This window comes from Erythrolamprus reginae, chromosome 3 (assembly GCF_031021105.1).
Source record: "Erythrolamprus reginae isolate rEryReg1 chromosome 3, rEryReg1.hap1, whole genome shotgun sequence".
Classification (NCBI taxonomy): domain Eukaryota; kingdom Metazoa; phylum Chordata; class Lepidosauria; order Squamata; family Dipsadidae; genus Erythrolamprus; species Erythrolamprus reginae.
Genome location: NC_091952.1, coordinates 8,622,062 through 8,634,486, shown reverse-complemented (window position 1 = coordinate 8,634,486; position 12,425 = coordinate 8,622,062). Strand labels below are relative to the sequence as shown.

The following is a 12,425-nucleotide window of genomic DNA, read 5'->3' as shown; positions in this document are numbered from 1 at the left end:
GATCGGCAACCAATGCAGACTGCGGAGTGTTGGTGTAACATGGGCATATTTGGGAAAGCCCATGATTGCTCTCACAGCTGCATTCTGCACGATCTGAAGTTTCCGAACACTTTTCAAAGGTAGCCCCATGTAGAGAGCGTTACAGTAGTCGAGCCTCGAGGTGATGAGGGCATGAGTGACTGTGAGCAGTGAGTCCCGATCCAAATAGTGATGTGTGTGCAGGACAGCTGATTTTTAGCTTATACAGAGGCTCTGGGAGGGCATTTTTGGCTTCCAGAGAGTCCCTGGGGGGGTGGGGAGGGCGTTTATACCCTTGCCCGACTCCAGGGAAGCCTGGGGAGGACAAAACATGGAGCCTGGGGAGGACAAAACATGGAGCCTGGGGAGGACAAAACATGGAGCCTGGGGAGGACAAAACATGAGCCTATTGGGCCCATCAGAAGTTGGGAAACAAGCCATTTTTGGCCTCCAGAGGACCTCTAGGGGGCAGGAGAAGTTGTTTTTGCCCTCCCCAGGCATTAAATTATGGGTTTGGGCACTCACACACACGAGGAAAAAAAGGTTCGCCATCATTGTTTTATTATTTTATTTTATTATTTATTTTATATTTTATTCTATTTTATGTTTTATTTTATTTTCCCACCTTCAGTATTTTTACCAGTAACTTAAGGGGGCGAACATATCTAAATAGTCCTTCCCCCTCCTATTTTCCCCGCAACAACACCCCTGTGATATCAAAAGTAATTTGCATTACGAGTTGCATTACTAGGCATGAGACCATGGTTCAAACAGCCTAGCTGGCTGGAGAATTCTGGGAGTTGAAGTCCACAAGTATTAAAGTTGGCAAATTTGAAGACCCCTGACTTATTCCTTCATGCATGACACTTTTTAAAAAAAATTTCAATTTTTTTATATTTCAACCATTTGGCTCTTATTTATTTATTTATTTATTGAATTTTTAATAAATTTTATTAACAAATGCACAATACAAAACAGAAATCAAAACCAGGTATGAACACATTTGAAAAGAAAAAGAAAAAAAGAAAATACAAAAAGTGAAAAATAAGAAGTTTAAAATGACAAAAGTAAAATAAAATAACAATTGGAGAGATATTTTCCTCTCTCCTTCTTTCCTTATTATATTTTGTAAATTTGCAATATAGAAACATAGAAGTCTGACAGCAGAAAAAGACCCCATGGTCCATCTAGTCTGCCCTTATACTATTTTCTGTATTTTATCTTAGGGTGGATCTATGTTTATCCCAAGCATGTTTAAATTCAGTTACTGTGGATTTATCTACCACGTCTGCTGGAAGTTTGTTCCAAGGATCTACTACTCTTTCAGTAAAATAATATTTTCTCATGTTGCTTTTGATCTTTCCCCCAACTAACTTCTGATTATGTCCCCTGCCAATACAATACTCAGATTGAGGATTCCTTTTCCCCAAATGCATTATTTTACATTTGGAAACATTACACTGCAGTTTCCATTGCTTTGACCATTTATCTAGTAAAGCTAAACCATTTACCATATTACAGACGCCTCCAGGAATATCAACCCTATTGCACACTTTAGAGTCATCGGCAAATAGGCAAACCTTCCCTACCAAACCTTCCCCTATGTCACTTACAAACATATTAAAAAGAATAGGACCCAGAACAGACCCTTGTGGCACATCGCTTGTAACCTGTCTCTGCTCAGAATACTCGCCATTAACAATAACTCTCTTATGTCTACGCTTCAGCCAGCTGCAAATCCACTGAACTATCCAGGAATTAAGTCCAATCTTCACTAATTTATCTATCAGCTCTTTATGTGGAACCGTATCAAAGGCTTTGCTGAAGTCCAGATAGGCAATATCCACGGCACCACCTTGATCCAACACCTTTGTGACATAGTCAAAGAAATCAATGAGATTAGTCTGACATGATTTGCCTTCAGTAAAGCCATGCTGATTTGGGTTCAATAAGTTATTGTTTTTTAGGTGCTGATTTATCCTCTTTTTGAGTAGAGTCTCCATCATTTTAACTACAACTGATGTCAAGCTAACTGGCCTGTAGTTACCAGCTTCTTCTCTACTGCCCTTCTTGTGGATAGGCACAACACTGGCCATTCTCCAATCCTCAGGAACATCTCCTGTTAACAGGGATTGGTTAAACAAATATAATATTTATAATATTGTAATATTTATAATATTTTATAATATAATATTTAGCTTGCAAGAAATGACACTTTTTTTTTGCAAGGAATTCCACGCAGAACTGTCACTCAGAAGTCTCCCTTGTGTTTAGTTCAGCCATGCCAGGCCGATGCCCTCCAGCTCTGTTGCATTGGCACCTCTTGGAATTTGTGGCTTGTGATTCTGGGGAATTTGCAGTCACCACAATTCAAGGGTGTTCAGCTGTGAAAGGATGAGAATTCTAGATGGCCTGTTGCCATTGTTAGTCACACCTAATTGTGCAAAGGCTTGGTGTGGCTTGAGGCTAATTCATCCCTTGCCCCATCCAACGTGTGTAGGCAGAATACCCTTTGTTTATTGCATCACTTAGTGTAATTACACACAAGAGAGGGAATTGCAGTGCGATTAGTAATTAACATTTTTTTTTTCAGATCCAAATTTTCTGGAATGAATTTATCACGCAGATTAGGGTGGAGGAGACATTCGTGTCTTTTGTGTTGCAAATTGGAAATATTTGTTTTCGAGGTGCCTAGGGATGCCTTGCATAGCATACAATTCATCCTGCTTTACTGCTCAATATTATCCAGTCGCCTGTTAGCTGTAACATGTGAGCAATTGAATCAAGACTGTTTCTTTTTAATCCAGACAGATATGAATTGAATCCCTTCTTCAGATATTAATTGAATCCTTTCTACTGGCCAATTGTAGAAGTAGACATCTTAGGTCATAGCAAATAATGAGAACATTTTGGCTGGAAAGATAGAAAGGAAGGAAGAGCGGGAAGGAGGGAGACAGAGAAGGAGAGTGAGAGAGAGGAAGAAAGAAAGATCTTCATGAGGAAGGAAGAAAGAAAAAGAAATAAAATAAAAAGAAATAGAAATAGAAAGAAAGATAGATAGATAGATAGATAGATAGATAGATAGATAGATAGATAGAAAAATAGAAAAATAGATAGATGGATATATATATATATATATGTAGATTGTTCTGAGTTCGGGTTTTGCCCCGTGTAATATTTTGAGTGTCTATGCGACGTTTCGGTGAAATCACATTCACCATCATCAGGCTGAAGTTGTAAGCTTCGTGCTGCTGTAAATATAGTTGTAAATATAAATATTATAAATTTATAAATATTTATAAATATATAAACTATATTTACAGCAGCACGAAGCTTACAACTTCAGCCTGATGATGGTGAATGTGATTTCACTGAAACGTCGCATAGACACTCAAAATATTACACGGGGCAAAACCCGAACTCAGAACAATCTACATACATATATCCGTGAAAATCTACAAAAACAAATATAGATAGATAGATAGATAGATAGATAGATAGATAGATAGATAGATAGATAGATAGATAGAAACATAGAAACATAGAAACATAGAAACATAGAAACATAGAAACATAGAAACATAGAAACATAGAAACATAGAAACATAGAAGAGTGACGGCAGAAAAAGACCTCATGATCCATCCCAGGCATGTTTAAATTCAGTTACTGTGGATTTATCTACCACATCTGCTGGAAGTTTGTTCCAAGGATCTACTACTTTTTCACTAAAATAATATTTTCTCATGTTGCTTTTGATCTTTCCCCAACTAACTTCAGATTATGTCCCCTTGTTCTTGTGTTCACTTTCCTATTAAAAACACTTCCCTCCTGAACCTTATTTAACCATTTGACATATTTAAATGTTTCGGTCATGTCCCCCCTTTTCCTTCTGTCCTCCAGACTATACAGATTGAGTCCATAAAATCTTTCCTGATACGTTTTATGCTTAAGACCTTCCACCATTCTTGTAGCCCGTCTTTGGACCCGTTCAATTTTGTCAATATCTTTTTGTAGGTGAGGTCTCCAGAACTGAACACAGTATTCCAAATGTGGTCTCACCAGCGCTCTATATAGCGGGGTCACAATCTCCCTCTTCCTGCTTGTTATACCTCTAGCTATGCAGCCAAGCATCCTACTTGCTTTTCCTACCGTCCGACCACACTGCTCACCCATTTTGAGACTGTCAGAAATCACTACCCCAAAATCCTTCTCTTCTGTAGTTTTTGCTAACACAGAACTGCCAATACAATACTCAGATTGAGGATTCCTTTTCCCCAAGTGCATTATTTTACATTTGGAAACATTAAACTGCAGTTTCCATTGCTTTGACCATTTATCTAGTAAAGCTAAATCATTTACCATATTACAGACGCCCCCAGGAAGATGAATAGATAGATCTTGATAAGGAAGGAAGGGAGGAAAGAAGGAAAGAAGAAAGGAAGGAATATAAACACACTCTAGGTTGCCTTTTGTTGTGCAAAACACAAATGTTTGCATTCCAAGAACAACTTCATTTGTACACTCCCCAGTCCCTCAAAAGTTGCCAGGCTGCAATTCACAATCCACTTAGCTCTTGCTAACCAGAAACGCTGAGCAGTGAAAATAGCTGCCCCGCCTGTAACTGATCCAGACCAAATCCTTTAGCAAAGCAATAACCAGCACCACCTAACAAAAGGCAAAACTGAGACCTGAGTCTGCCTCCTCCACCTCCACTCTTACATCCTCATTTCACCTGGTGTTTATTTGCCTGGCTACACAATATCCCAGTGGTTCCTATGGGAGGGAGGAGAGAAAGAGAGCCGCCAGGCTGCCAAGCCACCCTTCTTCTTGGAAGACCTGCTTCTGCTGATAGGAAATACGAGTGGGAAGCCAGGCAAAGCAGGAACTGCCAAAAAAAAAACGAGTAGCCGAACTGCCCTACAAGATCTACCAGAATCTGATTGTCCCTGAAAACAAACTGATTTTACAGTGTTTGATACAGTGGACAATTAAGGAGAATGGGGTTCGCTTCACAAGGGCCATCTAATCTAACTGCCCCTGCTCAGTGCAAAATACATTTGGAAACTTTTAAAGAGGAGTTGGACCCCCAAATCCCAGCCAGCCCTAAAGATAGCCCCTCCTCTGCCCCTATTTCAAGCACAATAAGGCAAATCCATTTCTGCACAAGGCGGAAATCTCCAGACAATTTATTATTATTATTATTATTATTATTATTATTATTATTATTATTATTATTATTATTATTATTATTGTTGTTGTTGTTGTTGTTGTTGTTGCTGTTGTTATTATATTTATTTATTTATTTATTTGATTGATTTGATTTGATTTGATTTGTATGCTGCCCCTCTCCGTAGACTCGGGGCGGCTCACAACCACAATAAAACAATTCATGACAAATCTAATAATTTAAAAACATTAAAACCCCATTATTAAAGCAAACCTACACACAAACATACCATACATTTAAATTGTATAGGGCCGGGGGAGATGTCTCAATTCCCCCATGCCTGATGGCAGAAGTGGGTTTTAAGGAGTTTACGAAAGGCGAGGAGGGTGGGGGCAATTCTAATCTCCGGGTGGAGTTGGTTCCAGAGGGTCGGGGCCACCACAGAGAAGGCTCTTCCCCTGGGCCCCGTCAAACGGCATTGTTTTGTTGACGGGACCCAGAGAAGGCCAACTCTGTGGGACCTAATCGGTCGCTGGGATTCGTGCGGCAGAAGGCGTTCCCGGACATATTCTGGTCCAATGCCATGAAGGGCTTTATAGGTCATGACCAACACTTTGAATTGTGACCGGAAACTGATCAGCAACCAATGCAGACTGCGGAGTGTTGGTGTAACATGGGCATATTTGGGAAAGCCCATGACTGCTCTCGCAGCTGCATTCTGCACGATCTGAAGTTTCCGAACACTTTTCAAAGGTAGCCCCATGTAGAGAGCATTACAGTAGTCGAGCCTTGAGGTGCTGAGGGCATGAGTGACTGTGAGCAGTGAGTCCCGGATGTGGGGCCCTTGCTTCTCTCTGAGCTTGGTTGGGGTTTTTTTGCAGATGTTCTCATTGTCCAACTAGAGACCAAATTTTACTCCTTTCTGGCACTGATGGTGTTACCCAGTTGGGTAATGAAACATCTGCAAGAAAACAATCAAGAAGCAAAGGTCCACAGTTTTCTTCCCTCCTCCTCCTCCTCCTCCTCTCCCTTCTAGCACTGATGATGTTACCTAGTTTGGCAATGAAACATCTGCAAAACCCCCACCACCACCACATATACTGCGCTGTACGTCCGATGTATAAGACAAAGGGCAAGAAGACTCAGAATTAGTGTTGGGCGAACCGAACTCGCACAATTCGGGTTCGTACCAAATTTCGTGACGTTCGTGACACCGAACCCGAACTCGAAATTTTTTGAAACTTCGGGCAAAATTCGGGTTCGGGTTCGCTCAAACACTGCAAAACGCCGCCGCCCGGGAGGAGAGTGGGGAATCCCATCATGGCATTCCCAACCTCCTTTTGCTTGTGGCGCTGCAAGCAAAAGGAGCAGGGAAACCCCACAATGGAATTCCGGGGGTGGAGCTTTGACGCCACATATACTTCTTCCTGACCTCCCTTTAACTGCTTGGAAGAGAGGGCAGAAGCATCGCTGGTTCTATAGTATAATGGTTAGCACTCTGGACTTTGAATCTTGTAGCGCCGCTGCGGCGTCCTTTTTTGTAAAAATAACAATGTTTATTTTTACGTGAAAAAACCTCCCCTTGAAGGAGCTGGGATCCATGGAATCCAGGAAGTGATCACCTTGGCGTCCTTAGCAACCTGCCGGTATACGTTACGTCAAAGCTCCGCCCCCGGAATCTCTTTGTTGGAGGGATTCCCCAGCTCCTTTTGTGCCTCCCTCCCATCCTCCCAACCGGCCAACTGCTCCCCGGTGTTCGCCTTCCTCCGCCGCCACCGGCGCCCAGCTCTTCCTTCTATTCTCAGCAGATGACAGCCGGGCAGTGGCTCTTGCGGTGTTTGGCACAAACGCCGAACCGGAGCAGGAATTTTTAAAAAAATTCGGGTTCAGGTCCGGCATGCCGAACACCACAAAATTCGGTATGGACCCAAATTGTGCGGGTTCGGTTCACCCAACACTAATCTCTACCTGTTTTTATATGTGTTAAAGGTCTTTGATTGTATTATCAGACCCACCACCTTGATTTTTGGGGGACCATGGATTGGCTTGATGATGCTATCACAATCACCATCTTCACTCGGTTGACCATGTGAACATCACTAGAAGAGCCCTTCACTCCTCCACTCGAAATAGAATACCCTACGAGACTAGACTTTCAATCCCGGGCCTAGAAAGTTTAGAACTAAGACGCCTTAAACAAGATCTAAGTATTGCCCACAAGATCATATGCTGCAACGTCCTGCCTGTCAGCGACTACTTCAGCTTCAAACACAACAATACAAGATTACACAACAGATTTAAACTTAATATTAACCGCTCCAAACGTGACTGTAAAAAATATGACTTTAGTAACCTAGTTGTCGAAGCGTGGAACTCATTACCGGACTCCATAGTGTCATCCCCAAACCCCCAACACTTTACCCTTAGATTATCTACGGTTGACCTATCCAGATTCCTAAGAGGTCAGTAAGGGGCGAGTACAAATGCACTAGAGTGCCTTCCATCCCCTGTCCTATTGCTCTCCTATATCTCCTATACCTTTCTTCTATTCCTATATCTCTTCTTCTATTCTTTCATTGATATCTTCTATTACTATATCTTCTTTTCTATTATTTCTTGAATATATTTTACCATGAATATCTCCTCTATAACTTTCATCATATATTTTACTATGTGTATATAGATATATAGATTAATATTAACCACTCCAAACTTGACTGTAAAAAATATGACTTTAACAATCGAGTTATCGAAGCGTGGAACTCATTGCCGGACTCAGTGGTGTCAGCCCCCAGCCCCCAACATTTCTCCCTTAGACTCTCCACGATTGACCTCTGCAGGTTCCTAAGAGGCCAGTAAGGGGCGTACATAAGTGCACTGATGTGCCTATTGTGCCCTGTCCAATTGTCTTTCCTTATCTCATATATCATATATTTTCTCTCCTTCCCTTCTACTTCTCTTCTTTCTTACTTTCTATCTTTATATATATATTACTTAATGTCTATTCTCTTTCATATGTATTGTATATTGGACAAAGAATAAATAAATAAATAAATAAAAATATACCCACTAAAACCGTCATTGTGTATTGGACAAAATAAATAAAACAAACAAACAAATAAATAAATAAATAAATCTAGGCTGTCAAGAGCTAAGCAGGAAGAATCCAGTTCAACTTGGAAGACTTAAATACCAATTCGTCCTAAAAATGGTTCACACTTGGAGGTCGACTGTGACAAGAGGTCTACCTGCGTCATGAAGAATGAGGTGCAGTTTACCTGAGAGAGAGTATTCTCCCTTGTTACTCTCGCTGTCCCGAATGAGGAAGGAGCCGTGGTGATTTGGGGGAGAGAGAAGTAGCTGGTTGGCTTTATTCCTTGTGATTCCATTTATGTACCAACTGAGAAGAAAAGAGAGAAGAGCCAGTTAAACCACGAGCCAACTTTTCAGTTGTCTTCAGTACAAGTCATAAGGAAAGAAAAACAGTTCAGAGTCATCTTCAGGGCACCCAGGAAGTGTTTTCGGTTGTTCCAGATTTTTTTTGTTTCCTTTTAATCGTTCCGTTTGAATTTTGTTTCAAAATATTTATACAGCGCTGGTACACTGGAACATGCCCGTGAGGTTTGAGACACGATGTTTCCAGCATGCTTATCCTTTTACATAAACAACGAAATTCCATAATCTCTTGCAAAAACAGTGATTCACTACTTTGGCACGTCATGCGCTGAAATTTATCCGGAACATTTTCAAGTTCAGGAAAAGACCAGTTCTGCTCATACCATCTCCCTGAGACTTTGTAAAGACATTTCCATACTTTAACTGTGATTAATTGGATGACTATCATTTAAAAAGTATGGTAGTTTCATATACAGTGATACCTTGTCTTACAAACTTAATTGGTTCCAGGACGAAGTTCTTAAGGTGAAAAGTTTGTAAGATGAAACAATTTTTCCCATAGGAATCAAGGGAAAAGCGATTAATGTGTGCAAGCCCAAAATTCACCCCTTTTGCCAGCCAAAGCGCCCATTTTTGCGCTGCTGGGAATTCCCCTGAGGTTCTCCTCCATGGGAAACCCCACCTTCGGACTTCCGTTGCCAGCAAAGCACCCGTTTTTGCACTGCTGGGATTCCCCTGCTGGGATTCCTCTGCAGCATCACAAAAACACGGAAGTCCGGAGGTGGGGTTTCCCATGGAGGGGAGCATCAGGGGAATCCCAGCAGCGCAAAAACGGGTGCTTCATTGGCAACGGAAGTCCGGAGGCGGGGCATCCCAGCAGTGGCGGTGGGTTTGTAAGGTGAAAATAGTTTGTAAGAAGAGGCAAAAAAATCTTAAACCCCAGGTTTGTATCTCGAAAAGTTTGTATGATGAGGCGTTTGTAAGACGAGGTATCACTGTATATAAATAAGAAATTTAATATATAATAAATGTATTTATTTGCAGTGGTACCTCTACTTAAAAACACCTCTACTTAAGAACTTTTCTAGATAAGAACCACGTGTTCAAGATTTTTTTGCCTCTTCTTAAGAACCATTTTCTACTTAAGAACCCAAGCTCAGAAAAATTTCCCAGGAAATTTGAAAGCGGCACGAAGGCCTGGCCAGTTTCCTGCCATTCTCCCTGGGTTTCTCTCTCTGGCACAGTGTATGGGAGGCAGCCTCGCGCCAGGTGTATGGGAGGTGCGTGCTCCTCCTTGCCGCCTCAGAGTCCTTCTTTTTTTTTTAAGCCTTAAAGTTTTGGATTTTTTTATTCCCCTCACCTTTCCTTCTTTCTTCGGCAGCGACTGTCCTCCTCCTCCTCTTCCTCCTTCTCCTCTTCCTCCTCCTTCTCTTCCTCCTCCTCCTCCTCCCACCCAAATTCCGAGCTTTTATCTCTTTCCTAATGCGTTTGCACACATTATTTGCTTTTACATTGATTCCTATGGCAAAAATTGCTTCTACTCACAAAGCTTTCTACTTAAGAACCTGGTCACGGAACGAATTAAGTTCTTAAGTAGAGGAACCACTGTATTTATAAATAAGGAGGAACTTTCTGATGGTGAGAGTGGTCAACCGGTGGAAGAGTTTGCTTGCGGAGGTTGTGACAGTTTCAACCCTTGAGACTTTCAAAGGGAGATTGGACTACCAAAATGGTCAGAAATGGTATAGGGCAGTGATGGTGAAAATTTTTAAACTTGCGTGCCAAAAGACTTTGTGTGCTAATGTGTACACCCTTCCCCCACATGGATGTACACCCCCTGCCCCGCCCTTGCACATACGCACAATCCTCCCCGTCCCTGCACAGGCCTGACTTAAAGCCTGGGATGGTGAAAAAAACCCCACCCAATGAGCAAACTGGAAGTTCGGAAAAAGGACTTCCGGTTTGCCCGTGGTGCTGTTTTTCGCACTCTGGAGCCTTCAGGGAAGCCACCTAAAGCCCCAGAATACGAAAAACAGCACAACGGGCAAACTGGAAATCCATTTTTCTGAACTTCCGGTTTGCCTGTTGGACAGTTTTTTGCACTCCTGGGCAAAACAGGGAAAGATTTCTTCACCCAGAGGGTCGTTGGTTTATGGAATTCCCTTCCAGAAGAGATTGTGACAGCTGTCAGCCTTGATAGCTTCAAGGCAGGATTAGACAGATTCATGGATGACAAGTGTATCAGTGGTTATTGAAATGGATGTCCAAGTGCTGCCGCCTCTGTGTTGGTTGAGGCAGGCAGGGTTCCTTTGAGTACCATTTGTTGGGGGTCAAGGGAAAGGGAGCGTCTTGCCTTCTCTTTCTGCTCAAGATCCCCAAGGACAATTGGTGGGCCACTGTGTGACACAGAATGCTGGACTCAATGGGCTTTGGCCTGATTCAGCAGGGCTCTTCTTAGGTTCTTAGGTTCTTAACACCCTTCCCCAAAGCCAAAAATTAGCTGGCTGGAGCTGGGCAATAGGGTTGATATTCCTGGAGGCGTCTGTAATATGGTAAATGATTTAGCTTTACTAGATAAATGGTCAAAGCAATGGAAACTGCAGTTTAATGTTTCCAAATGTAAAATAATGCACTTGGGGAAAAGGAATCCTCAATCTGAGTATTGAATTGGCAGTTCTGTGTTAGCAAAAACTTCAGAAGAAAAGGATTTAGGGGTAGTGATTTCTGACAATCTCAAAATGGGTGAGCAGTGTGGTCGGGCAGTAGGAAAAGCAAGTAGGATGCTTGGCTGCATAGCTAGAGGTATAACAAGTAGGAAGAGGGAGATTATGATCCCGCTATATAGAGTTCTGGTGAGACCACATTTGGAATACAGTACTGTGTTCAGTTCTGGAGACCTCACCTACAAAAATATATTAACAAAATTGAACGGGTCCAAAGATGGGCTACAAGAATGGTGGAAGGTCTTAAGCATAAAACGTATCAGGAAAGACTTCGTGAACTCAATCTGTATAGTCTGGAGGACAGAAGGAAAAGGGGGGACATGATCGAAACATTTAAATATGTCAAAGGGTTAAATAAGGTTCAGGAGGGAAGTGTTTTTAATAGGAAAGTGAACACAAGAACAAGGGGGCACAATCTGAGGTTAGTTAGGGGAAAGATCAAAAGCAACGTGAGGAAATATTATTTCACTGAAAGAGTAGTAGATCCTTGGAACAAACTTCCAGCAGATGTGGTTGGTAAATCCACAGTAACTGAATTTACACATGCCTGGGATAAACATATATCCATTATAAGATAAAATATAGGAAATAGTATAAGGGCAGACTAGATGGACCATGAGGTCTTTTTCTGCCGTCAGTCTTCTATGTTTCTATGTTTAAAATGACAAGACACTATGAACACTATCTTCCCCTATAACGAATAGGGGGAGAAAAAATCAACACGGCAGAGTCCAATGTGCAATTACAGGCATGGAAAGATTTAAGCAAGTCTCCATCAAAAGAAAAAAAAGAGCTCCAACATAGATGTTTATTTTCAAACCTCAGTGAAATAATGTAATTAGCCTTTCTTTTGTTTTAGTTTCCTGCAGGATCAGTCCTGTTTAAAGCTTTCGGTTAAGTAAAGGTGTCTTGACATGTGCTGGAAAGAAAGAATCTTTTCAGTGGGGTCAGAATTTTCATTCTTCCGACTTTCTGCTGCTGCTGCTGTTATTTCCCATTCCTGTTTCCAGCAACATTGCCCCACAATTGGTTTTCTTATCCCTTCCAGACACCAAGGCCATTATACAACCAGTAGTGGGTTGCTCCCGGTTCGGCCTGGTTCTTAGAACCGGTAGCAAGG

General features: G+C 41.7%; 1 protein-coding gene across 1 annotated transcript in view; it reads right to left on the bottom strand.

The window, feature by feature from the left end:
* SRMS (src-related kinase lacking C-terminal regulatory tyrosine and N-terminal myristylation sites) overlaps positions 1–12,425 on the bottom strand; it is a 68,651-nt gene that overhangs the window by 19,011 nt on the left and 37,215 nt on the right. Inside the window, exon 2 of the mRNA XM_070748776.1 lies at positions 8,465–8,586. Within this exon, the coding sequence (XP_070604877.1) occupies positions 8,465–8,586 (122 nt within the window). The remainder of the gene's footprint in view (positions 1–8,464; positions 8,587–12,425) is intronic.